Below are 26,692 nucleotides of genomic sequence, written 5' to 3' on the forward strand. Positions count from 1 at the left end.
ATTGATAGCACTGGTTATTCTCCTGACCTGCCACGTGGGGGCAGCATTGGGTTATGCCTTTAAAATCCCAACTTTTTTTTTTTTTTTCAATATTCTTTACCATAATCCAAAGACACTTACTGACTGCTATACTCCTTATGGATCTTTACAGTTCCTGATCAGACTGTCTCCAATTTAGGACTTAAAAAAAATGAAATTGAGGGGTACGCTGACACAAAAAAGGCTCAGACGCCCCGCACCAAAAATATTAAAACCTATATTTTCATTGATTAGGAAGCCTAACAAGCTAACCAATAGATATGAAAGAAATTAGATGATAAATATTAGTTTTTAGTATATTCTACAGCGGATTTAGGACATGTTAGCATAAGAGATGCTAACAGAAAGCTAACACAAGCGGAAGGTTAACTTTTATTAGGTTATTTATTTCAGGCTCAGTAATTGTGATTAATTGGAAGTGAACTTTAGTAATTGAGAACGTAATTGTAATTGACTTTCTGATGATAAAGAAAAAATGCTGGTCACTGTTATCGTAATTGATTTATAGTTGAACATGGGTAATTGAAAACGTAATTGCAGCAGAAAAATGTAATTGACCCTTTTTGTTCAACCCAACAAACCTGACCCTTAATCCTCATTTCAGACACATTTGTTGTTGTTTTCATCTGTTGTGTTTGGATGTATCTATCTAATCTGATCTACTGTAAATGTGCTGCTTTGTACACACTTAATATCGTCTTTTGATCGCGCTGTATTTTTGCACATTGTTTTTCCCTGGTGGTCTTTTACGTTGTAACCCCCCGCTGCTGTTGATTCCCTTAGCACAGGTGCAGCCGTGAACAGCAGCGAGAGCCTCCCTCCCTCCTCCTCCATCAACGACATCTCCTCCATGTCCACTGACCAGACCCTGGCCTCGGACACCGACAGCAGCCTGGAGACCTCCGCGGGACCACTGGGGTGTTGCAGGTGACTAGCCGCCTGCCTGCGCAACCCCATGTTCTTCAGACGGTGAAGAACCCACCCAGAAATGACGCAGTAAAAAACTATTTAAAAAAAAATAAAAAATAGGAAAGAATGAATATATCGAGAACTTAAAAATACAGAAAGTGAAATTTAAAGCCTGTGCATTGTCGCTGTGGTATTTAAACTGAGAGATATATGTCAATGATCCTCTAGTTGCTTTGCTTATAATAGCCTATGATATATCGCATATATGGCATCCAAACCAAACGATCTTAGACTTGCATCTCCTCTAAATAAAAGTGCATAATGGCTGGCGGCTGGTCTACCCATTACTTACAAAAGCATTTAAACTATACGTATGTGGCAAGGTGGGCCGCCCCTTTTTTACTCATCACGTATTCTTCTTTGCACCCTGCTGTGTTCAAAGCCTTTCACCTGCCTACACACACCTGAACCCAAAATGTAAAGTTGCCTGAATTTTTTGTGTTTGTATGTGATATTCATTTTACAGGGATGCTGCTCCCTTCTGTAAATATTGTAATTCTGTACAGCTGAAGGGGAGGATATAGGATGGGACTGACGGCCAGTACACTGGAAGACTTTGTTTCCTTTTTTGTTGTTGTTGTTGTTTCTTTATCACCAGCGCACCTTGCCACAGCACTGCTTTCCACCTCAGTTGCCCCTGCCTAACGCTGTAGTCCTGCATGACTCGATTTAAAACATCGCTCTAATCTCACTGTATGCTAATAATAAGTCTGTAAAGGAACCTTGGTTTAAACAATTCTCAAAACGCACCTCCTGAAACTATTTCAGAGTGGAACAAGGGATGGAAATGGGATTTTAAAGGCAGCAGAGGAGTGTTAGCAGTTTTTTTTCCCCTCTTCTTACCTGCTTCATTTCCCTAAACACACACAAAGAAAAATCTGCATTCAATTACTCCCAGCAGGAGGATTTTTAAAAAATTTTAATATGGCAAGTGCCTTTTGGAAAGTAGCAGCGCAGGTTCCAGAAATACTTTGTGGTTCAATCCTTTATTTTTTTCTTGCTTTGCCTTAAAAGTTTCCAAACTCTGTGGTGCCAAGTTTTGGGCAGAAATGGAGAAGTGAAAAACATCTTTCATGGATGCAATACGTGCAAAGTGCATGCAGCTACATGCATTCTTTGCATTGAAATCAGTTGTGCGCTTACAATGCACTAATAGGTCAATATTTAACTACAATTTCTTTGGCTAATTGGAAAAATACTGACTTTATACGACACAAAGATACAGAATCACGCACAAAACCCTGCCTGCCAACTTCTATCATCCCACATACTGTAACATATACTGTAGGTAGTCTAAGTCACGGGTTCTCAACTGGTCTCACCCTGGGACCCACATTTTGCCACAGTCATTACATTTTGACCCACCTTTTTTTTCTCTTTTTAGAATTCAACCAACCAAAGTTAGTATTTAAAAAATAGCTTATATATAAAGTTTTTTTTTAAAAAACATAAATCCATTTATTTTTTCTGTGCAACATGTGCCTGTCAAAAGAAAAGTGTCTTTCAAAATAAAAGACAAAGTCCATTATGAGAGACAATAAGTATTTATTTATTTTTGACCAGCTGTTTCCGACCCACCCTGTACAGGTCCGCGACCCACTTTTGGGTCCCGACCCACCAGTTGAGAATCACTGGTCTAAGTCACATGTGTCAAACTCAAGGTCTGACCCGCAGGAAGATTTTGGTCAAAGGAAAAATTACAGCAAAAACATGACTTTTTGAAAAATCATCATATACAGGAAGTTGCAGATATTTCACTCCCTCAAAATTCCTATATTCAATAAAAACTCCAGCAAATACGATGGGGCTTACAGTAGCTACAACATTATTTACAGTATTATTTATTTAAAAAAAAAAAAAAAAAAAACAGAATTCTGGCAAATTGAATTGCAAATTTTGACAAAATCTGTTGCAAATTCAGAGAAAATTTGTTGCAAATTCTGAAAAAAAATTGTTACAAATTCTGGGAAAATTTGTTGTCAATTCTGAGAAAGTTAATGGCGAAATCTGAGAAAATTGGTTGCAAATTATGAAAAAGTTTGTTTCTAATTTTGAAATTTTTTTTGCAAATTCTAAAAAAAAAAAAAAAAAAAAAAAAAAAAAAAAAAACTGTTAATTTTGACCAATTGCTTATCATTCAGGATAGTGTAAGTGCCCCGCAATATTTCTTAGATGTTAATGTGCAAAATAAGGAGTTTGTGCTATTTTACCTTCAGAAAAACATGGATTTTTTATTTTTAATTTTTGCTCTGGCCCATTTGTGATCAAACTGGGTTGTATGTGGCCCTTGAACTAAGATGAAGTGCACACCCCTGGACTAAGTAACTACAGTACCATCACATTTAGCTGATGGTGGTGTTACTCATTATATATCATTTTGAATCCTCCTGTTAATGTCATTTTTTCCTAACCCTTCTGCTGCCTCACAAAAGTAGAAACATATACTTTCACCAGCTTCTTTGTTAACACTCCTTCTGACCCATGGGTGCAGGAAATATTGCCTTCCCAAAGAATGAGTGGAACTGTGGGTGGCGTCTCCAGAATCCTATGACGGGCTTGGCTTTCTGTTCAGGGTCTGGCCAGTGCAATCTTCTAAAAACAGGGTGCAACTTTAAAAAAAGCTTTGTCAACTTTCTCACATAAGGGGTTTAAATCAAAGGTTGTTCCTACACACACACAAATACAGTTTTCTACAGGTGATTTCAATCTATCCGATTACATTTTGATGTATGTACATGTTATGGTCACTGAATACAAATAATGCCACTTAAAAATGTCATTTTTTTCCTCTTTTTCTGAATGTGGGTCGTTTGTATGAGACTATCCAGATAATTCATGTAATTCTGGACCGCTGGGTTGTCAGCACTGAATGTAGAATTGAACTGTTTCCACTCTGCTCATGTGTGTGTGTGCGTGTGTGCGCGTGTGTGATTTTGAAATAAACCAGCATTCAACACAAACTGTAAGACTGGAGGATGTCATCTGCTGTCAGGACTAAATGTTGTACAGTTCATGGCTCTTAAGAATGTTAGGCGGTAAGCACCGTTGCGTGTTTGTAAGTAGTGTGTGTGCGTGTTTTATGTTGAGTAATATTTATCACTTTTTAAAGAAATGTATCATCCGTCAAATCAAAGTGATAACACAATGGAAAAACGATCTTAATTTACCATTTAAAGTGAATATGACTGACTGAGAAAAATGTATCATAAAGAACTACATCATGTCATGAAATCCCAACATGTTAATTCTCACTTTTTTTTTTTTTTTTTTTTTTTTTTCAAGCTGTAATGTAAATATTAAAAATCCAATAATGCAATAAACCAGTTATTGCACTCATACAGGGAGGCAAGCTGCTGCAAAAGGTCAGGTGATGCAAAAATATACCGGAATCTTAAATGTGAGCTGAAGCTTTATGAAGATGAAACCCCTGTAAAGCTCATCTGAATCAGGTGATGATGATGATGATGATGATGATGATGTTCTTCAGTTCTTTTACGATTCTCTCTCGTTTCCTTCTACTGCGTGCTGTTTTAAATGACTCATTCTTTTAGACAATGTCAGGTAAAAAAAAAAAAAAAAAAAAATGAAATAAATTTAAAATGAGAAAAATAAATTGTACCTGTCTCACGCAGATCTCAAAGCTTCAGGCCATAGCGTTTCAAATAAAATGCTTCAGAAAAAGAAGAAGAAGAAAAATACTGAGAGCTGTTACCGTAAACACATTTTAAAGGAACTGTATGTAAAAAAAAAAAAAAAAAAATAGTACTGTACATGTATGTGATTGAAAATAAACAAAATCCTAAATCTTGGAATAATGTGGATTTTCTTTTTTTCACTCTGCTTCCACATTTCTCATACATACATTTAATATACTGTATCATGTTTTCCATTATTGGTTTGGTTGCAGTACGGCTTTCACCCTGAGAGGCAGTAGTGGAACACCCTGGCAAACACAGGTGGATATTTTGCACTGAAATTAACATTTTTGGACCAAACTGAAAATGAAAAAACCAAGGCCGAAAAACCGAAATACATTTTTATGCAAATTGTTGGACATATATCATCAAGGACATCATCAAAACATTGCATTTGTATAAATGCTTCAAAGAATAAATACATTCCAAACACAAAAATATTTATTTACCACTGACAGTTCACAATATAAAATAAAAAAATAAACAATATGCACAACTATATCACATTTCACAGTTTTCCCCACCCCTTCCATTTTCTTACCCTAACTCCCTCTTCCCTGTTCCCTTCCCCCCTCACCTAGGTGTAACACTGCCCTCTTTTTATATCGCTGTCGAAAAAAGATTGCACTTCATGTGGCGTTGACTTTCGACAGCATGTGCAGAAAAGGCAAAAATAATAAATATCAAATAAATTAAAAAAATGTCTAACTTGTCCCCACTCATACATTAAATAATATTGTACAGGCCAATAACTGACTGAGCTGCTGAAAGAGAGTCAAATGAAATATGTTCTCACATTTAAGTCAAGTCCAAGACACGCTCAATGTGCATCATTTCTTGTGCACGCTGGTTTATTCCCATCCAAGTCATGATCTTTATTACGCGGACTAAGTACCTTTGCGATGTAGTAAAGAGGATCTGTGTGAAACGTGCGCTGACAGACCCTGAAACCAGATTCTACTGCTGAGTGGCCCATGATGACGGAGGAGGGCTACACGTGATGTGACTACAGTGTCGACGTGACACAGAAATCTGTACGGTTGCTGTATCAATATACCAACACCCCTAATTGGCCAGTTTAGGTCACGTGATAAGTCAGTCATTGGCCAGTTTAGGTTAAGTGACTAAGACTAAACCTAACCCTAAAAATTGTTGCGATATTGGGTTATACCCTAACCCTAAGATGCTACGTACTTGTTCGTCGGTAACCGTACCAATAGCACCGGGGGTTGTCCTTACGGCAACCGTAAAAACACAGAAAACACTTAAAAAAAAAAAAACATATAAAACACACTTAGGTGCTCCATCAAGTCTGCTCAGAAGATGCTTTAGTGCTCAGATGTAATGAAATACAGACGCTCCATGAGTCCACGGACAAGTTTGTCACATTTCTGAGTTGTGGAAGAGGAGAACCCACACGCAGAACTGACAGATCATGCTTAGAACCAATCCCAACTGTTAAAAAACAAAAAAAACCCACAAAGGCATGACGATACAAAAACGCAGAAGCACACAAGGATGACATCGACATTGCCAATGAACCAGCAATCATTCTGTGTCCAAACACGTGGCTAAATAGTGAGGGAGGCCTGATTGGGAATGAGCCACACCTGGGTGCAAAGCGTGAGGGAGCTAATCACTCACAACCCAAACACAATGACATCACTGGGAGGTGGAGACACAAAGACAAGAGTTAAATAGAACCAACAAAGACTCAGAACAAGAAAAGGACCACAAGTGTTAAACATAACCTGACAAAGTTGGCCCATGTGATTTTGAAATAAACGCGTGCGCGTCATCATAAAATTATGTTTCGGTTGTCTTTTTTCGGTGAGAAAAGGATTTTGGCCGAAAACTGAAAATGCACTTTCGGCCAAAAATTTTTGGTGGCCGGAATTTCGTTGCATCACTGATATTTTGTCTTGTCTTGTTCTGTATTTTATGTTTCACTCATCATAAAGGTTGATTAACACAGATTGTTTAAAGCCATCACGTCTTACAAAAAAGTAAATAAATAAAAACAGTTGAAGCTAAAAGTTCTCAAAAGCCTTCAGTGTCCATACTGTGCATTTACAGAACCAGATTCTCAGACATCCTTGAGAGTGAGTAAGAATAAAGGCTCAAACATACTCGGGCAGACCCCGTACAACGGTCTGTCCGTTTTCCTCAGAGCTGACATACTTGGGAGCACCACCATGTTGTAGTTTCCATTAAAATCCTACATGTCCCATGATGATTGTCTAGTCCTTGTACTCCTGGAACATGTTTTAAAGGTGTTGCTACTGTCTTAGCTCGTCTGCCAGTCTCTCCTCTAAGCTCGTGTTCATCTCTTCTGCTCTGTTTTACCAGGAGGATGAAATACAGGTCGTTGTTACATTTAATGCGGGTCGAGACAATGTCGAGCAGTGTCTTGTGTGACACCAACTAAGCGGAGAAGTCAGCGCGGTAGTAAAAACTGAGCTTTGCATTTAATTGGCCCGGCAAACTCCTTGCGGACTCCATTTTGCGGGTGTTAAGTTGAACCCCTCAGAGTCAGTATAATCCTCTTTATGACCCCTTAAATTCAGGATCACCCATCCCTGGTATCAGTATAGCCCCTCGGAGTCAGTATTAGTAATAAAATAAACTTTATCATAATGATTACCAGCATGGGGGGTGCATTTTTCCCATAGGTTTGAAACGTTAAATTTCTATTTAAATTAGCCAATTAATCATTAACTGTTTAACTTCCAAAAACGCCTAAAGAAACGCGTCCTGAGAAAAAGGTGGCTTTGATGTGACCATATAAGGATCATCAAAGCAAAGCAAAAATCTAAACATTTCAAGAGATCAAAGTAAGTTTCTTGAAAAAAAGTTGTCTGAATAAATGAAACCTTAACATACTATCCAAAGAAGAAGACAAAATACACATGCTGGAACTAAAAAAAAAAAAAAATCTATTCTATAATAATAACAAAGTACATGGAAAACAATAACCAAGACACATACATCAAAAAGTATCTTTATTCATAAGATTTTTTTCTTAATAGATTTTGTATATCAAGTATTGATGCCATGAACATTTTCCACTTTGCTGATCCTTTCCGTTTTGCTCTTTTTAGTCACCGCATGGTCGATAATTCACAGAACAAGGTGAAGCTATCATCCTGGCTTAAACCTTTGATTTTTCCAAATTTGTGTGAGAAGTGCTGGTTCACCCTCCCTCTGTTATTCAGGCACGTTTTCTTTTCTCCACGACCACATTCCAGATGTCTCGCAATGGCCGAAAATAGCTTGGGGATGTCGACTGATCATTCACCTTCTAAGTGTCCCAATTTTTAGCACAAAAAAAGCAAACCCACATCTTGTGTAGCTTTTTTTTTAGATCAAGGCAACATAAATACACTTTTAACATATAGTCAGTTTAAGGACATTCTGCTATTGGACAAAAACCCTTTAGACTTTATTCATTCCCAACTTACTGCCCAGTTGTGCAGATGAGGTGTTATAGTGGAACAGTTTGGTAATGCAATCCTCTTTTTTTCATTGCTAAAGCCCACAAAACTATGGACATTATGGGTTCCCCTTAAGAAAATGTCCTGATTTTGAGTATACAATATTTTGTAGGCTTAAAACCATGAATTCGGCCTCTATTCATTTATTTTTTTTCCCCTAATTTTCTTCAACCCATGCTGTCCTATTTCATACCCCAACCATTTGAATACCAGTCACACAACAGTGCAGACAAACGAGTAGTACCTACGGGTTTGGATTAAAATATGTACAGTACAGGCTCTTTTTGGTCATGAGTAAATGTTACAGCACAGAAGCACAGGCACATATACAGTTTATACACATAGACTGACTGAACATTCAGTACCGACTCGCAGAGACTGGACAGAGATGTAAAGTGTGTGCAAGGGGGAAAAAAAAAAAAAATCACACATTAATGCTGTTGCTTAAATATTTGATAAGCATTTAAATATTTGCATTTATTTTTACAGACTTTCTTCTACTGCATGGTCTCCTTTATGTACAAACATGTCAGAGTCACATTAAACACATTGCTTCTTCTGTTGGATGATGAAGAATAATGATTGGCATGGTTGCGTCTCCGTTTTTAGGTCCAATCATGTCAAAAAGTGTAGTACCATTATGCCACTGCAGATAAAGTTCTGTCTTTTTACCTCCATTTCAGGTGTGTGAGCACAAAATAGTTCAGATTGTAGAGTGTCCACGAGATGTTTAAACGCGATCATATACACATTACATTCAGCATCACTCCAGGTGATGCGTACACATATAAAGTCAGCTAATATCGACAACTCAGTCCAGTCTCCTTCCCTCACTGTATCCAGATGGTATTGTTGCGGTCTGGCCGGCGCGGGTCAGTGGCTGCGTTGTTAGCGGTTCCCGTGAGGTCACTGAACGTGGAGAAAAACTGCTCCATCTCCTTCTGAAGCATCTGGTTCCGTCGCTCCGCGTCATCCTTTGCACGCTCGGCGTTACGCAGCTTAATCTCCACCATGGTGTACTTCTTCCTCTCCTGGTCCAGCTCCTCGTGCAGGTTCACCATTTCTGTTTCTAACTCCAGGTTACGCTGCTCCAGGCTACAGGACGTGAACACATTTTGACAGATCATTAGGAAAAGAGCATACAGTAGAAGAGTGTTTCTCAAATGGGGGTACGCAATGGCACTACAGGGGGCACTTGAGAGAAAGACATTGGAAAATTTACAAATAAAGTGTCAGTCTTGTTCCTACACCAGGCGTAAGATGAAAACTATAGAAATAAGTCTTGTCAGGAGGAATAAATCAGTGTTTTTAACCTTGGGGCTGGGAACCCACGTGGGGGTTGCCTGGAGTTCAAAAGGGGACGCCTGAAATGTTTTGAATTTTTTTTAATTATTATTCTTTCTTTTTTTTAAACCACACATAATCTTAAACAACTGTATTTCTATACTCTCACTAAATCTAATTCAACTAAAATGCAGTACAAAAAAAAACATGATAAAAAAAATAATTCTAGGGACAAAAAAATGTCTTTGGGGTCCAAAACAGGTTGGAAACCAGTGCACTAAATCAACAAAGAAAGCTCTCAAAACACTTTTATGTAAAGAATTGAAATTTTCCAGGATAATAAAAGTATGAACAGTAACAAACCAAAGCATTGTCCAATGGAGCTATAAAACAATCACACAGCATACTGTCAGTCAGGCACGTGCAGGGAGGGGGGCAGAGGGTGCACAGCGCCTGGTCCGTTGTCCCTTGATGCCCAAAGTGCCCTTTTTTTGTGGAAGTGTCTGTGTGTGTGTGAGAAATTCCATCTGGGTGGACCAAAATGATAATAAATAAAACAAAATAATAATAATTTAGATCTACCTTGGTCGGGCACATGATCCACAACGTGCCCTCACTCTGCCTTCACTGCCCTGACGTGCCCAGACCATAGACATGCACTGCTGCTCATTGTTAAACTGCTGGGGGGGGTGTTGCAAAAATGTCAGATAAATACATCCAGGATAAAGGAGAATGCATGGTTAGACAAAGTCTGGTCGCCGCTATATTGAATAAAATGGTAGATTTCTTGCCTCCCATGCGGGGGACCTGAGTTCTAATCCTGGTTAATTTACGAAACAATTTTCCCTCTGGGAGATCAATAAAGGTCTATTCTATTCTATTCTATGATAAACTTTTAAAAAGTAAGTCAGAATAATGTGAAACCCTTCAGATCCAACAGTACAGTATCCATTTTCTTACTTTTAGGACACACTTGAAAAAAAAAATCTTCTATTAGTTCCATTGCAGTCATAATGATTAAAGTCACTTTACTATGTATCTTCTCTAACTTTTCAGTGTTGGTGTTTTATTAATAAGGAAAATATTCCTAAAAATTCCCTGTCTGCCTTCTCACTTTCATTGCTCAAATCTATGTTATTTTTGTCTTTATATATAAACTATGATCATAAAAAATTTTAAAACCAAAAAGTCAACGAACAAATTCAATGACTATTTGTAATATTTGGGTGAAGAAACCCGTATAAAAACCATGGACATTCAGTGAAACACTCATTTCTCACAGCACTGACGGCAGAGCCACAACAACTTTATCCTGGTTATTAACCTGCTCTGCAGCAGGTTAACTGTAGAGGCTAAATCACCATGGTTACTGGTCTTGGATAAACTTTCGTTCAGCTGACTTGGGGATAAGTTTACCAAAGATAGCTGATTTTTCCAGGCTTTATCACCTATCCTGGTTTTGTACAACACCCAGGAGACGACCACTGCTGGTCTCATGAACTTTTACTAAGGTTAGAAAACAAAAATAAAGCTGTGAAATTAAAATAAAGAGGTGTCAGAATTGATTAATGTTTGTCCTCCAATTTGAATAAAACTGAAAAGAAAGGATTCCAGGAAGAGTAGCCACAGTTAAACAGTACAGTGTCTAATAGTCATCTAAATTCAACTTAATACATTATCTACTTCATATGTCCTAAATTAACGTACAGCTTGAATTATGGCTTTGTGGATATAGGCTAAACTAAGTATGTTTCTGTATGGTGTTTCAAATTTGTGCTCCATGTGCCCCCTTTAACTTTGAGCACCTGCCCCTCCAAAGATCTCTGCACGGCCCTGCTGTCAGTAAACTGCTATTAAAAAAACAGCACATGTAAAGTTACCTTTTTATTCTGGCCTCATACTCAGACTTCTGCTTGTTCATCTCCTGTTTGAGACTGGCAACTAAACTGTGCAGTGCGCTGTGATTGCTGGGTCCGTTTGCACCAGTGAAACCATCACTGTTATCACTGCTGCTGGTGACCCGACTGCTCCTCTCGCCTCCGTCACCACTTCCTTCCCTGTTGTTCTGCTTTTCCTCTCCCAATCCACATCCTCCTGACGGGGCCGGCTCATTGTCCCGCACTGGTCCGTCCAAATCTTCAAAGTGGCCCCCGAAGAAGTCCTGCTCGGGGCAGGTGGTGGTGGAGGAGCGACAGGAAGTGGAGTTGTCGGGAAGGGAGATTTCACACGAGGACGTGGACCAGGTAGCGCTGTCCACGCTCTGCTTGTCCTCACAGCTGGTGTTCAGACAAGCGTTAGTCACCTGGTTCTGTTGGTGCAGGTTGTGATGGTTTAAATGGACGTTATCGTACGTGGAGAGGCGATTCTGATTGGCAGTCTGGTCCCCGTTGATGCAATCACGCGTTTTGTGGCTCTCACGTAACGTGACGCAGCCATTGGGGACCCAGAGACCGTTACGACAATTCGGCCCACCTGAAATCACATCGTTACTGGAAATTCCAACACGCACAGCTCCAGTCCCACTTCCTCCAATGGTTACACCACTGGTGCCCATTTTTGTGCCTGAGCCTTTGAACGTTCCAGTCCGTCGAATCGGTAGACTTTGGCTCTTTTCGAGGTTTTGATCAGAGGAGGGGGAGGAGCTGAAGGAGCCGTTCGTTACGATGCCACTGCCTCGACTGAAGGCAGGGTTTTTTTTCACTGTCATCGGTGGACTGCGAGTGACATCAAAGCGTCCTACGACACCACTGCGTGCTGTAGGACTGGCTGATCTCGGGGAAACACTGTTATCCAAGTGTTGGGGGTGAGACGGAGAAACGGGAGCTTCCCAAACACAGCGCCTCACCACATGCGTGTTGTTGTTCTCCGCGTTCAGGGAAACAGCGGAGGCAGGGGAGGTAGTGGTGGTGGTGGTTTGTCGCCTTGGCAGTTCAATGTTGTTGTTGACGAGCTCTAGCGTCGTGGGACTGTCTTCGTCTCGGGGGAAAAGGACGTCATGACGGCCAATCAGAACAGCCATTAGCTGCTGGACCAGAACAGTGCCTGACAACAACAACAGAACCAAGTATTTGTCATTAACCAATAGGTAGCTTTTCATTTTTTACTACATAGACAGCAGGATTGGTTGGGGTCAATTACATTTTTCAGTTAAAATTTCGTTTTGAATTACCCATGTTCAATTATGATTACAATGACCAGCATTTTTTCTAATTACAATGAAATTTCACCTATTTTTTATCCTCAGAAAGTCAATTACAATTATGTTCTCAATTACTAAAGTTTAAATACAATGAATTATTACAGTTACTCAGCCTGAAATAAATAACCAAATAAAAGCTAACCTGCTGCCTCTTGTGTTAGCTTTCTGTTAGCATCTCTTATGATAACAGGTCCTAAATCAGCTGTAAAATACACAAAAAACTAATATCTATCATCTTATTTCTTTCCTATCTGTTGTTTACCTTGTTTGGCTTCCTAATCAATAAAAATATAGGTTTTAATATTTTTAATGTGGACGTCTGAGCCTTGTTTGTGTCAGTATACCCCTAGATTTCATTTTTTTAAAATGGTAAAATGTGGGAAAGCTTGATATGAAATATATTTTAATAATTAACTGCATGTGTAGAACTGTACACAGAACTGTAACGTGGTTCCCCAGTTTTGCGTGAAATTGTGTTTGACAATTTCCATGGCAATTACAATTACAAAGTCATACAAAGTATCTGAGCTCAATAACAATTCAATTACGATTACAACAGGAACAGATTTCAAAACATACAGTTACAATTAAAATTACACCATAATTGTAATTGATTATCAAAGACGCGATCACAATTATAATTGACCCCAACCCTGACAGACAGTAGGAACCTCATGATTCGGTTCGATTATGATTCAATTAAACCATTGGGTTTTTGTTTTTTCCTCACTTTGTGGCTACTTTAGCTTTTATTTATGTCAAAATCACCAAATCCAACAGCTATCATACTACTACAAAAAAATAATTTTGCTTTCAGAAAACATACACAACACAGACAGCCCCCCACCACACTGACCTTCCATAATCGCTACTGGATCCTCAATTTTTGGCCTCAAAATGTTGGGTCCAAATACCGTGGCCAAGTTTTGGACACTCATTTTGTTTACTCCTGAATACGACTGGACTTCATCAAGAAATCTAGAAATAAAAAAGGAAATATACACAATTAAGTCAATGGGAGAAATTCAAATTTCACCAATTTTAGAAATATAGCCAGTACCTGGCAGCCCAGCCTCATGAGGGCGTGTGAAACTGTCATGTAAATGAATATTATGTGTTGTTTTCATGTTTAATTTTTCTCATGCTGCTTGGAACAAATTTCGAATTTAAATTGGAAGTTATTTTCCCAAACAATAACACTAACCACAGCTATAAATTTAATGTTCTATTCAGTTGTTCTAAAGGTTCATAAATAAAAGAAAATCAAATCCCTTCTTTGCACTGTGACATATTTTGGCCACGGTTACATGGTGATTTTTGAATTCGAAATTAATTATTCCTTGTTCTGCTTCGTGTTTACTCGGAAATAGTGATTCTGAACTGAGGTCCAAATGGAAAAGAGGTTTATTTGGCTTTATTTGCGTTATCGCGACTGGACGAGCATGCGCAGAACGACCGGAATTAACTTAAAGCGGAATTAAGCGTCGGTTGAAGAATTATTTAATTCGGAATTAAAATCAGAATAATCCAGCCACCTCATTCAGATTTAAGTTTAATTCAGAATTACCATTTTCATTTGGAACTAAGTGTTTAAAAGGTCGGTTTAAGGAGGATTTGACGTCTATTCTGAATTGAAGGGGAATTAACGCTCTCATGTAAGCCCTGCCGTCCAGAAAAACAAAACATCCTTTTTAAAATCCCTCTAGGTAGTGTGAAATAACTTCCAAATGAAATACATGAGTTTTAGATGAACGTGACAGTTTCACGACCCCCTGTGAGATGGTGTTGTACCTGCAGATGTATTTGAGGAGGTTATAGTTCACTGGAGGTAGACAGTCCACAAGTCCTTTCAGCTCCTTTGCCCCCTGTAATAACAGAGAGAGCTTTGGTAACCAGTAACCACAAGTAGTCAATGAAAAATTATATTTGTAAAAAAGACACACACAGACACGTGCCTATGTGTGTGTCCGTGTGTGTGTGTGTGAAAGATAAAAACACCACCACACAGAAATAGAAATTAAATGCTGTTGTAAAAATTAAACAGACACAATAGGTTATAACTAACATATAAAATGTGGATGTCTGTCTATACACGTCCTAAATGTTGTTTTTATTCCAACTTCAGACCATATTCTCTGGCTTCTAAGCCATCTACAGAAGTGAAAGTGTGTGTCTCAGTAAGTCCGTCTGTGTTTAGACAAGAATATATATATATATATATATATATATATATATATATATATATATATATATATGTGTGTGTGTGTGTGTGTGTGTGTGTGTCAAACTCATTTGGAGCAGTTTGATCTCAAGTGGGCCACAGGTTTTTTTGCGGGAAAACATGTAATTTCAACATTATTGTGCCATCGTTTACACTTCTACGTATGCATAAAATATAAAATATGTACGGAACCGACAATATCTGAGCAACAAGTGACAGATATCAGTTCCAACAGGATCTTTACTTTAAATTTCCTCTTTTTTGTGACCAATTTCAATTTCATTAAGGGAAATATTATGTAAAATTTTGAGGAAAATTGAAGGGTTTTGTGAGAATTATGAGTTTTATCAACAGTTTATACATAAAAAATGACTACAATCATGCGATGCGAGCACCGGGAAAACTGTGAGCCCCTTCAAATATTGTTGAGTTTCATTAAAATAATGATTCGTGTTTCCTCTGTCTTTTGTGCTTTCTCCTGGGGGCCGAATTGGATGCTCTGAAAGGCGGGATTTGGCCCCCGGGCCATGTGTTGAACATATGTGTATTATCCCCTTTTTATCAGCAACCCTTTATGGGATAAGTAGGTATAGTAGATGAATGATTAAAGGCCTTTACATTACAATTTATTTGCACAATAGTTCTAAAACTATATCTTAGCATGATTAGAAACTAAAGATCTGCACCTCCAACTAATTAAAAGTTTAATTTTTCAGCAGATTCATGTGAACACAATTCAAACTTTACCTTTGGTTTTTATCAGGATATATACATGGAATTCAACAGATGTGAGAACCTATTCATCTAACTCCTGATATTGGTTTTTCGAAGTGTAAAATGAAGGAATATATCAGAGAATAGAAACCTTGGGGGTGAAAAACCTGCTTTAACGCCACAAGAATATGGATATGGATTAAGTTTGCGACAAATAATTTCTTGGTAGACATAAACAAGAAGAAAGTTATCGTATCCCTGGCGGTTTCTCACCGTTTCATCATCTTTGCAGAGGAGTTTGGCACAGCTCAGAAACTCCTCATACTTCTGGAAGGGGATGACGGGCTCGGGCAGCTCTCGGAGATACAGCTTCAGCAGAGACGCCACGGTGTGCACGTCAGTGTTGCTTCACCGGGGCGAAAAGACGGAAATGAGGCAAGAGTGAAGTCATAATTTGTTCATGGCTTGAAGGGCCACACAAACCAACATTAAGTCCCCCCTCCCTCTGTACGATAACAAATGGATGGAGCGGAAGGATCTTTTAAGTGGCTGCAAATGACATAAAACATGAACGGATGGATATGTTAAGCAAGCTGAGCTGGTTTTATATTAACATAAGCCTGTAAAAACAAATAAATCCACTTACCGTTACCAATTTTACTCCAATGGTACGGTTTCAGACCAGGGTTGGGATCAATTATAATTGTAATTGCGTAATTGGCAATTAATTACAATTATAGCGTAATTACAATTGTAATAGTAATTGCAAAAATCTGTTGTCGTTGTAATCATAATTGAATTGTAATTGAGGTAAGATAATTGATTTTGTAATTGTAATTAGCACAGAAATTAACTAAAAACTGTCAATAGCAACTTAATCAAACGCAAAACAGGTCTATGGCTTACATGTTTGTAGTTAACAATTATTAAAATATGTTTCATATTAAGTTTTTCCACTACCTGTCAGTGAATTTTCACACTCATACAAGTGGTAAGGGTTAGTGGGTTAGAGTTAGGATATTATATACTGTATATATATATATACACAGGTATATATATATATATTTTAATAGGGATGATAACATTTTACAGAATAACTATAGTATGAATGTAATTGATGTTTTGTACAAAGAGTTTATAACTAAACTCCAACTCTTGTCCCTGTTTGGGCTTTTACATAGGATATTATAATAAATGCACTAAAATATAAATGTAAAGATGCAAAAACAATATCGTACACACATTAAAAACTGCATACAATCATATCAAATCAAATCAAATCAAATCAAATCAAAAGCTATATGAATAAAAGTTAGTAAACGTATAATTGAACTTTAGTAATTGAGAACGTAATTGTAATTGACTTTCAGGGGAAACAATAATCATTAAAATGTATTTGTAATTGGGAAAAACTGTTGGTTATTGTAACCATAACTGATTTAAAACTGAACATGGAAAATTGAAGACGTAATTGTAATTGAAAAATATAATTGAACCCAACCCTGTATCAGATACAAGAACACACATCCATCCAACCAATCAGAGCGCTTAGATTGTTCCTCACCCATCAAAAGACGGCTTCTCTCCACAGTCAAAGGAGTCCTGCAGCTCTTTGACCAGGTTGGCTTGTCCAGGCATCCTGAACAGACCCTCTTCTCGAAGCCCCCACTGTCGGATAAAATCCACACACTGCTCCACCAGCATAGGGGCCAGCTTGTTCCCAAAGCGGCGCTCATAGCGGACGGTCTCCTCCAACTTCTGACCAAATATCCCTGACACAGAGAACAAAGAAATTACATTAATTGTAGCGTATTTTGCCATTTCTAATCATTGTAAAACACGTACATCAGAACAATTTATAAATGTGCGAAAATTGACAATTTATTGACAAAATCTGTTATGGGTTTACCACCCTCAAAGTTTTAGTCTAAGGCGGACTTGGGCAACGGGCGGCCCTCTGTCTAATTTTAATGTTGGAAAATGTAGGAAAAAAAGGGTATTTATTGGGCAAAAGATAGCTTATTGGGATGAAAAGGAGCCAAAAAATTCAAGAAAGGACAAAAGTTGATAAGTGTCAAAAAGAACTTGCAAAAATAGACAAAAAATAGGAAACTGTAGCTAAAATTTGAAAAAGGTTTTGAAAAGGGGCAGAAATGGGACAAAGGAAGTTGCAAAATGGCCAAAGGAAATAGGTAAAATGCTGTTAATAAGTTTCCTCCTTTTAAGGTTTTCTGGGGGAATAATAATTAAAATGAAGACATAAAGAGCCACATGTTTAGCATCACTACATGGCTGGTATGGACAGAAAATGCGAGGACTGAATTTTGGTCCCAGTTACTGTAAATGGTTACTGACAGGAAGCAGGTACATGTCTTAAATACAGTAATTCCATGTTGTACTTGCACTTGTACTCACCTCTTTTCAAAATAATACAACTCATTAGCGTCCGGAGGAAATGACTGTTAATAAGTTTGTGGTAAGATAAAACACCAGAGGTGCATATTTTAAGGCGCCGACATGTTAGCATTTTCTAGGAAATGTCTGTTATAACATCAAAGCATTATTCTACTATTTGACTACAGAAACACTTCAGTCTGTCGGCAAGTGAATCAGAAAAAAAATGTCCCGTATTGGAGGAAAAACAGCTTGGCACATAAAAATCCTGCTGCTCAGACGTCCAGAGACGCTTCCAAACCAAGATGCAACAAAAACAACAAATCCTCAAAAAGTACAAGAAGTCGTTCCCCAAAAACATAGATATTGGACATCTGTGTGTAAATGAAAGCTGGTCAGAACAAGAATAAAGAAGGTCATCGCTCCAGACGTTTCTGGTCATGAGTCTGGGAATGTATCAAATGGTCACATGTATAGAGTGTGTGAAGCAGCTTATGAGGAGTGTGTGTACACTGTGCATGTGTTTTTTATGCATGTTTGCTGCGCTCACTTCCTCCTTCCAAAAACATGTAAAGCCGAGTAAGTGACACCAGCATATTAAGGTATTAGTTGTATAGTTATTTGCTAAACCAAGAGATTTTTGATTAAGTTTCATTTTAGATTGGATTCAAATTCATGTTACAAGTTTGGATCAGGGAAAAAAAAATAAAAATATATTTTTTTAATAGTTTAATGTAATTGCGATATTAAGAAATATCTTTTAAATGACTTTATTGACAGATTTACAATTTAAAACTACAATATTAACCTGTTGACCTAAAATAGAGTATTTACAAAAACACACATTCTGATATACTGAATTATTTTTTTTTACGAAAGACAAATTATTATTTGAGAAAAGCTAATATTGAGAAATCTTGGCCGAAAATATTATACATTTTTACATAATTAGAATAAAAAATGTAAAATGAAAAACGAAAAAAAAATATAAATAAATAAATAATGAAACAATATCTAAACACTTATTATGATTGTTGAATTTAACAATAATAATAATAATAATAATAATAATAATAATAATAATAATAATAATAATAATAGAGCTTAAAAGCTACTCTAAGTAAATAACATTTGAACTTCACTCTTTCAATACTTTCTGCTGCAATCATTGTCTTCATAATTCTTTGCTCACTTAAACCCTGAGAAAAGAGACAAAAGAACTTTCTGTTTGCAGTAAAACATGCTGCAAACTAGGGGTGAGCATTGCCATGAATCTCATGATTCACGATTTGCAAGTCACTATACGATATATCCCGATACTATATGATACGTTTATATTTTTAAACTTGCGAGAACAAGTAAATGGTAAATAACTGTAATTTAAGGACCAACATAAAAAACAAGTGCTATATTTATCAAACTGTCAAATTACATTTTCCAAAAAAGTTCAACTTTTGCTTCTACAACAGATTCTGATTCTGTAAGTTCTTAAAATCTTAAATATAAGTATGTCAAACAACTTCCAAGCTAAAATGCATTGAGGAGTGAAGTAGTTTAACAAGGTCTGATGTGGTTCACTGACACCGAGTGACCAGGCGTTTACGTGCTATGCATGTGTTAGCGCAATTAAATGGGTTTTTTTTTCATTAAAAAATCAATATCTACATTTTTTTGGATCGATAAGATAATCGTGTGGTGAAATATTGATTGCATTTTAACTTTCTGTATGTCATCACAAGAACAAAGGCAGTAAATGGCAGTTAAGATAACATTGTTAGTAGGGCTGCCAACTTTGGTCGATGCCGTCGTGGGCGACGTAAAAAAAAAAAAAAAATAAAAAAAAAATAAAAAAAAAAATGCAATGCACTTACATAGGTGATAAGGATTGCATATCAAATGTAATTGATTTAATGCCTAAACATGATTCTATGTAACAGCTGTGTGAGTGAGTGCTGTCAGTGACTGCTCTGATCGAAGCAGAGAGGGAACAAATTAAGACAGGCTTGAAGCACAAGCATCCACTATTGAATCAATCCTTTTTCTGCACAAGAACATGGATTATCCTTATATTTGATACGTGGATTATGTAAATATTATGTAAATAGATCCACTGCTGTCTCTGGCACCGCGGGGCGCACCTGTGTTTGATGAGCGTTTGTTTCCCTGTGCGCTGATCTGATGTTGACATTAAAAGCAGGTTTACCACGAAAAGAAATGTAAATATGTCATTTGTATGAGGAAAAAATAGGTTTTAATTGTCGGTTTCGGGTCGAGCTCTGATATAAATACTTCTTTTTCTCCTCGTCCTCCTCTGCACCTAATCATTCATTTTCCATTTTTTATTTATTTTTTGGTCGACTAATCGCTACGTGTGCCATAGTCTTGGTTGACTACAGCCCTAATTGTTAGGAATCATAATCGTCATGTAAAGTCAGTCCTGGCTGCCTAATTCCCTACATCACCTCTAAGGCGGGAACATTCAAACCTCCAACAAATAACATTTTAAACGCTGTCATGAATATCTTGCTTTTCACCATCAAGAGACAGTTTACAATTACAATTTCATTTAGCAGATGCTTTTAACCAAAGCAACATACAACACAAGCAGTTAAGGCTAATGCACTTGCTCAACATCCCACAGCCAACCCAGGTTGGATTCGAACCGGTGACCCTCCGATGACAAACACAGTAGTTTAGTTCTACTTTTCTGATGATGAGTGATCCAACTTCCTGATTATTCTTATCAGGAGGGAAACACTCACCTGTGTCATGAGGCTCTGAACCCAGTGACCTAATATCCCCATAGTCCAGCTGTAAACAGCTGGTCACTTTTAACCTCTACAACCCTGTAATCTCCAAGCAACAATTGTCACACTCTTCCCCAAACTACAAACAAGCACTGTGTAATTACCATGAAATAAATCCATGAAATAAATCACTGACCAGCCAATAAGAGCTGGGGTTCGTAGGACTGGGAAATGTGTGTGAAAGGCAGAGAGAGCCATCTTTCCTGTGGCATCTTTGTCAAATGGTTCGTCCTTTTGAAGAGCAGTCAACTGCAACAGACGTCAAACTCCCTGCACTGCAAACAGAGGGGCCAGCTCAGCTTCATCTATTCATTAGGTGTTATGCTGACGGCTCGTCCGCTTCCTAACACTGCACTCGCACACAGCTCGGACAAAATATAGGCCGATGTCTGCCACAGTTTGGTCAATATTGAGCCACAACAGCAGGAGACTCATTACACACTGATTCTATCAAAGCCAGGAACAGCTTACTGTGAATGATGAGCCAAGGTTATGACATCAGCATTTGATAAAACACCAAAGCTTCTGTAGTTTGCAGGGCATTGAACAGGCAAAAATAACAAAAATTACACGAATATTCAAAATCCCAGTATTTTTGTGACATTAAAGTAAAGTTTAATGAATTAAGAGTCCGATAAAGTGCAGTCGCGAGACACTGGGAGGGGGTCGCCAGATGCGTTCAAGAAACTAAGAATATTTTGAACAATTCGAGCCCATATTTATACCCTTTTTCTGCAACAACACTAAACTTGTCATATTTTAATAACTTTTTCTTGCCATCTTTTTGCTCCTTTTAATGCATTTTTGCCACATTGTTCCCATTTCTGCCACTTCTCCATCAAATTTCAATACCTTTTCTGCACATTTTTTCTACTTTCAAGACATTTTCAGCACTTCCACCACTTTTCCCTCCTAATGTCGCATATGTTGACCCATTGCTCTCACTTTTAACCTCTTTTCACCATATTTCATGCACAATACTTGCATGAAATATAAACTAATTGTTCCAATATTTTACATTATATTGACACTCTTTTTAACCACTTTTTTTTGTCTATTTTTGGCCACTCTAATTTGCAACTTTTAACTAATTTCTGTAGTTTCACCAGCTTCTCCACCTATTTGGTCACTTTTAACCCATTTTATTTCTGATTAAGACAAGGATTTACATCTTTAAGATGACTATATACAATGGCGCAAATAATAATAAACTTATTGGATAAATAAATGTGGTTATCACACATTAATTTAACAATGGACCATCATTATGGATGTGCCCCAAAAAGCTCTCCCCTTTATTCCCCCTTATCGATGGCCCAGTCTCCACATGACTGTTCTTCAATGTTCATGTCTGTGTTCAACCACCATCAGGTACAGTGGGGGTCCCTGGACTCTGGCATCTTTATTTTGCGGGTCACGGGCTATAAAGATTGAGTGGCCAAACAAATCAAATGACAACTTTTAGCAAGACTGACCTCCACCAAAAGGTGCCCAAATGACCCTCCGGATTGTCTTCACCCAATCCTCCATGTCATTCTGGGTGCTGGCCATAAGGAGGTAGGTCTCATGGTTGGCTGTCATTCGCTCTTTTTCCCCACCTGTTCAAAGAAAACAGAGAAATTCATGCTGTCAAGACTTAATATTATTAAATGAATGTGACGGCATTATTACTTGCTTTAAGCACAACTCTAAAGAATTAACTTTTTTGCCAAAAACACATAAATTGATTAAAAAATATGCTAAAGGACAACAATAATACACAAAAAGAATAAAAAGTAGGGATAGACCAACATGGATTTTTTAGGGCCGATGCCGATTTTTTTTTTCGTCAGCCTTAGCCAATGACCGATACGAACTGCCGATTTTCTTGAGCTGATATTTGGAGCCGATACTACTTTTTCTCCCTCAATTTACATCATAAAAATTACACAATGATGACATCAGATGGTACGAGTCTCAATTTTTAAAAAAGAAACATTCATTGAAATTAACAATTGTGAGGTAGAATGACAAAAACTGAAAAATATTTAACAAATATTAAAAAACAGGCAATGCAGAACTAGAACAAGTAAAACCTATTTCTGCTCTCTGTAAATAATGTGGATCGGCAAACGAAGCAGCTCGCATCGGCCAATGCCGATACATATAAAAAACGCAAAAACTGGCCGATAACATCGGCCGGCCGGTGATTCAATTTTCAGAAAATCGATATCAACCGTGATACCTATTAATCGATTTTGAACTGCCTTACGATGAATCGTTACATCCCTAGTTTGTAGTGCATAGTACGCAGTATGCCTTTTCGAACACAGCCAAGCTCTGTAAAAGGACACAGACTGACACAGCTGGTGATTAGAGGGTTCGCTATAGTTAATCCTAACTTCCGACCTAACTACCACATAAAACAACGTCTGCTAACTTCAATGGTTAAAAATCAAACAGAAAAAAGTGGAGGGTGCAACTAGAAAAAAACTAAAACATGGACACAGGTAGAATCACAGCAACACCTCATTGACCGCGGTCTTATCTGTTTCCTTAGAGGTCAAACTAAAGGTCAGCTCTGTATCGTCATTCAGCCTGTAGATAGTGCTCAAAAGCACTTAGTAGCTGTCATGTGATCCCACACTGATATAGAGACTGATAAAAGAAAATATGCACATTGCGTCTATAAAAAAACACAGAACTACTGTATTTCTGGAGCCATATTTCATCTAGCAGAAACAAACCGCTTTTTAAAACGGATGCACCTGGTTTGAAATCAGACCAGATGAACTATTAAAAAACAAATAGGAGATCCATGCTGAACTGTGAATTATTCATGCTTTTCACCACCGAGGATCCCACCGTATTGATTGTTACCATGATGAGACCTGCATGTTGCATATAAATGCTATTTATATATATATAGGCCAGACCACGACATAGTCCAAGCCTGATGTTAATGGATTCAATAACAAGGACAAAGTGATCTAATTCAAACAATGTTTGTGTCCAAACCAGGTGAAATTACTTACATTAATACACTCCATACCATCACTGTAACCCAGTTTACAGTATACGTATATAAAAAAATTGTCAAAAGGTGCAGTTATTATTTACATGTAGTGAGATAGACAGACCCAACATTTATTTTTCAAGCCAGAATTGAACATTAGTGATGGTTAAAGTTAAATTATTTTGTTTTTCTTATACGTTTTCTGGGTTTTAATTAAATGGAAAAAAAAAAAAAAAAAAACAATAATAAAGCTTTACTAAATCTATTGCACTTTTCCCTTCATCTACTGAATTGTTAATCAGATATTTTTGTAATCCCTGTGATTCCTTCTGATAACAGAGATAGTGGATTTCACTGCATCAAAATATGTGAGAACATCTTTTTTCCAACATTTACCACAATGGAGAAAATATCAGGAATATATTCACGATCTGAAATGTGTTTTCATTTGAATAATCTAGAGAACAGAACAGGAAGTACAATAAGATCGATAATGTGTATATTTACTGGCTCCCATTTGTTTTTATAATAGAACCAATCAGCTCTTGTGAGAGCTCTGCAATTCATCCCTTAAAAGCATAATAGAAAACATAAGAGCTAAGTAAATGCATCTTGCTCTGTAGACTGAACAACTTTAAACAACAGATCCCGTTAGCCACAAATGAGAGTTCACTTTATGGTTAAATTTGTTTTTTTTTTATATAGATATATTTGGATAAAAAGCATTTTGGCCTTTACACATTAACCTGGATTTACTGTATGTCCCGATTGAAATCAATCACAAGATCAAACTTTAATATCCAACACATTACAACGATTTCATATTTTGGTATTAATCAGTTTAAAGCCAGAAGATGTGACATGCAATTTTAAATATAATGTTCAATTGCTAACAATACAATAATTTAGGCAGTGGCTGTCCGAATGTAGCAGTATATACTGACATTCTATCCGTACGTAGCGCCCCTCATTGGCCAGGTGATGTGATAGGTCATGTGATTAAGACGCTACGTACTTGTACTTCTGTTTGCTATTAATACGTAGATTCCTAAACTACGTTACGGACATGCTACGTATTTATGAATTATTGTGATATTCATACTTAGCGCCCCTCATTAGCCACTAATTCTGTTTGCTATTAATACGTAGATTCCAAAACTACGTTATGGACATGCTACGTATTTATGAATTGTTGTGATATTCATACTTAGTGCCCCCTCATTAGTTTGCTACGTAGATTCCTAAACTAAGTTACGGACTAACTAACCCTAACCGTAATCCTAAACTACGTTACGAACTAATTTACCCTAACCGTAACCCTAACCCTAAAGTGCGTTACAAACTAACAAACCCTAACCCTAATCCTAAACTACGTTACGGACTAACTAACCCTAACCGTAATCCTAAACTACGTTACGAACTAATTTACCCTAACCGTAACCCTAACCCTAAAGTACGTTACAAACTAACAAACCCTAACCCTAATCCTAAACTACGTTACGGACTAACGAACCCTAACCATAACCCTAAACCTAAACTACGTTACGGACTAACTAACAATAACCCTAACCTTCTGAGGTGGATTTGAATTTCTTGCACGGAATGGTCACATGACTTCCGGTAACGTCATAGGCTACGTATGAATAACACCGGGGATAATTTAATACGTTAACGTTCCGTTTATTCAGACAACATTTTTCTGGAAATGTATATTGAAATGTACTTTCATCTCCTGATCAAAGTAAAGTTTTGTCTGAATAAATGAAACCTTATCATATTTTAAAAAAAATAAGACAAAATTAACTTGCGGCGATTGTTACAATACTTGAGTTAATCTATAGTTAATCGACATGCTAACTAGAATAAATGATACCTTTGTTTCAAAGTGAGCTTATATTGTTACTTTTCTGTCTGTAATTAAGTTCATGATCAAATATTTAAGTTTAATTCTTTATCTTCATGTGTCCAGAATGTTTGTCTTTCTCTTCTCATAATGACTTATGAGTTATCGTCACGCCCACAAGAAATTATCAAATAAAATCTCATAATTTATGACAATAATAGGGAGACACTTCAGCTCGCTGAAAATAAACAGAAATTAAATGAACCACTCGTATAAGCGCAATAATTAACATCAGGTGCTGCAACTTTATCCTTAATTAAAACAGAAAATCAACAGCACGCGCTGCTCACTGACCAGTAGAACGTGCTCCGTCCTTTCTTCCTTCAGCGCTAAACACCTCCGTTATTCCCAAATATTTTGATCAAAATCCTGCACCGAGAGTTTGGTTCAAACCAAAAAAAACCTCCGCGCGCAGGGATAAGCGCAGTAGAACTAGTTCAGGTGGTTTAAAATAGCGTCTGCACCCTGTGGGAGAGCGTATCGACATGTTGGTGCGTCAGGCTGTGACACTGACAGTGAGAGATCCAGCAGGGCTGCAACATTGGTTTTCAGGGACTGGAGTGAGCCCTTTACTCCACCATTTAAACAATGTAATTTAAAAAAAAAAAAAGTCAATTCCTCAAGTGAATTTCCTTCACATTTGAGCCTTCACAATAAAAGTTTGTTGTGATTACCAGGTTTTAATTTAATTTTAACTCTACAGCAGAACTTAGAGATGCAAAAAAGAAGAGCTATTTCAAAGGTGACTTCGGTAAGTTATTTTTTCCATTTTTCTTTCTTTCAATCTTTCTTTTTCTTCTTCAAAAAAAGATTATTTAAAAAAAAAAAAAAAAAGGAAAAACAATCAACATGTTGTGTATCATCTAGTTTGCTCAGAATACTGTGAAAAAACAACTACAGAGCATAATGATGGAATAAATGAATTTTAACACACATTTTAAAGTATCTCATTTTGCCAATAAGTGATTGAAACAGTAT

The 26,692-nt window shown here is 37.3% G+C and overlaps 2 protein-coding genes across 11 annotated transcripts in view; one reads left to right on the forward strand and one right to left on the reverse strand.

Annotated features, from left to right (window-relative positions):
* mapk10 (mitogen-activated protein kinase 10) overlaps window positions 1-2,429 on the forward strand; it is a 39,810-nt gene extending 37,381 nt beyond the window's left edge. For 4 of the 7 annotated variants that reach the window (XM_028462305.1, XM_028462306.1, XM_028462307.1 and 1 more), the window contains one exon: window positions 828-2,429. In XM_028462305.1, the coding sequence (XP_028318106.1) occupies window positions 828-970 (143 nt within the window). In that variant the 3' untranslated portion in view covers window positions 971-2,429. Of the gene's footprint in view, window positions 1-822 lie in introns of all 7 variants that reach the window. The other 3 variants (XM_028462308.1, XM_028462309.1, XM_028462310.1) reach the window with 3 other exon arrangements.
* A 5,259-nt stretch (window positions 2,430-7,688) lies between these two features.
* arhgap24 (Rho GTPase activating protein 24) overlaps window positions 7,689-26,692 on the reverse strand; it is a 73,759-nt gene continuing 54,755 nt past the window's right edge. For 3 of the 4 annotated variants that reach the window (XM_028463008.1, XM_028463009.1, XM_028463010.1), the window contains 7 exons: window positions 22,292-22,414; window positions 17,180-17,387; window positions 15,889-16,021; window positions 14,472-14,545; window positions 13,537-13,658; window positions 11,362-12,523; window positions 7,689-9,292 (listed from right to left, as the gene is read on the reverse strand). In XM_028463008.1, the coding sequence (XP_028318809.1) occupies window positions 9,028-9,292; window positions 11,362-12,523; window positions 13,537-13,658; window positions 14,472-14,545; window positions 15,889-16,021; window positions 17,180-17,387; window positions 22,292-22,414 (2,087 nt within the window). In that variant the 3' untranslated portion in view covers window positions 7,689-9,027. Of the gene's footprint in view, window positions 9,293-11,361; window positions 12,524-13,536; window positions 13,659-14,471; window positions 14,546-15,888; window positions 16,022-17,179; window positions 17,388-22,291; window positions 22,415-26,008; window positions 26,198-26,692 lie in introns of those variants that run through there. The other variant, XM_028463011.1, reaches the window with a different exon arrangement.

This window comes from Gouania willdenowi, chromosome 12, assembly GCF_900634775.1.
Source record: "Gouania willdenowi chromosome 12, fGouWil2.1, whole genome shotgun sequence".
Taxonomy (NCBI): Eukaryota; Metazoa; Chordata; class Actinopteri; order Blenniiformes; family Gobiesocidae; genus Gouania; species Gouania willdenowi.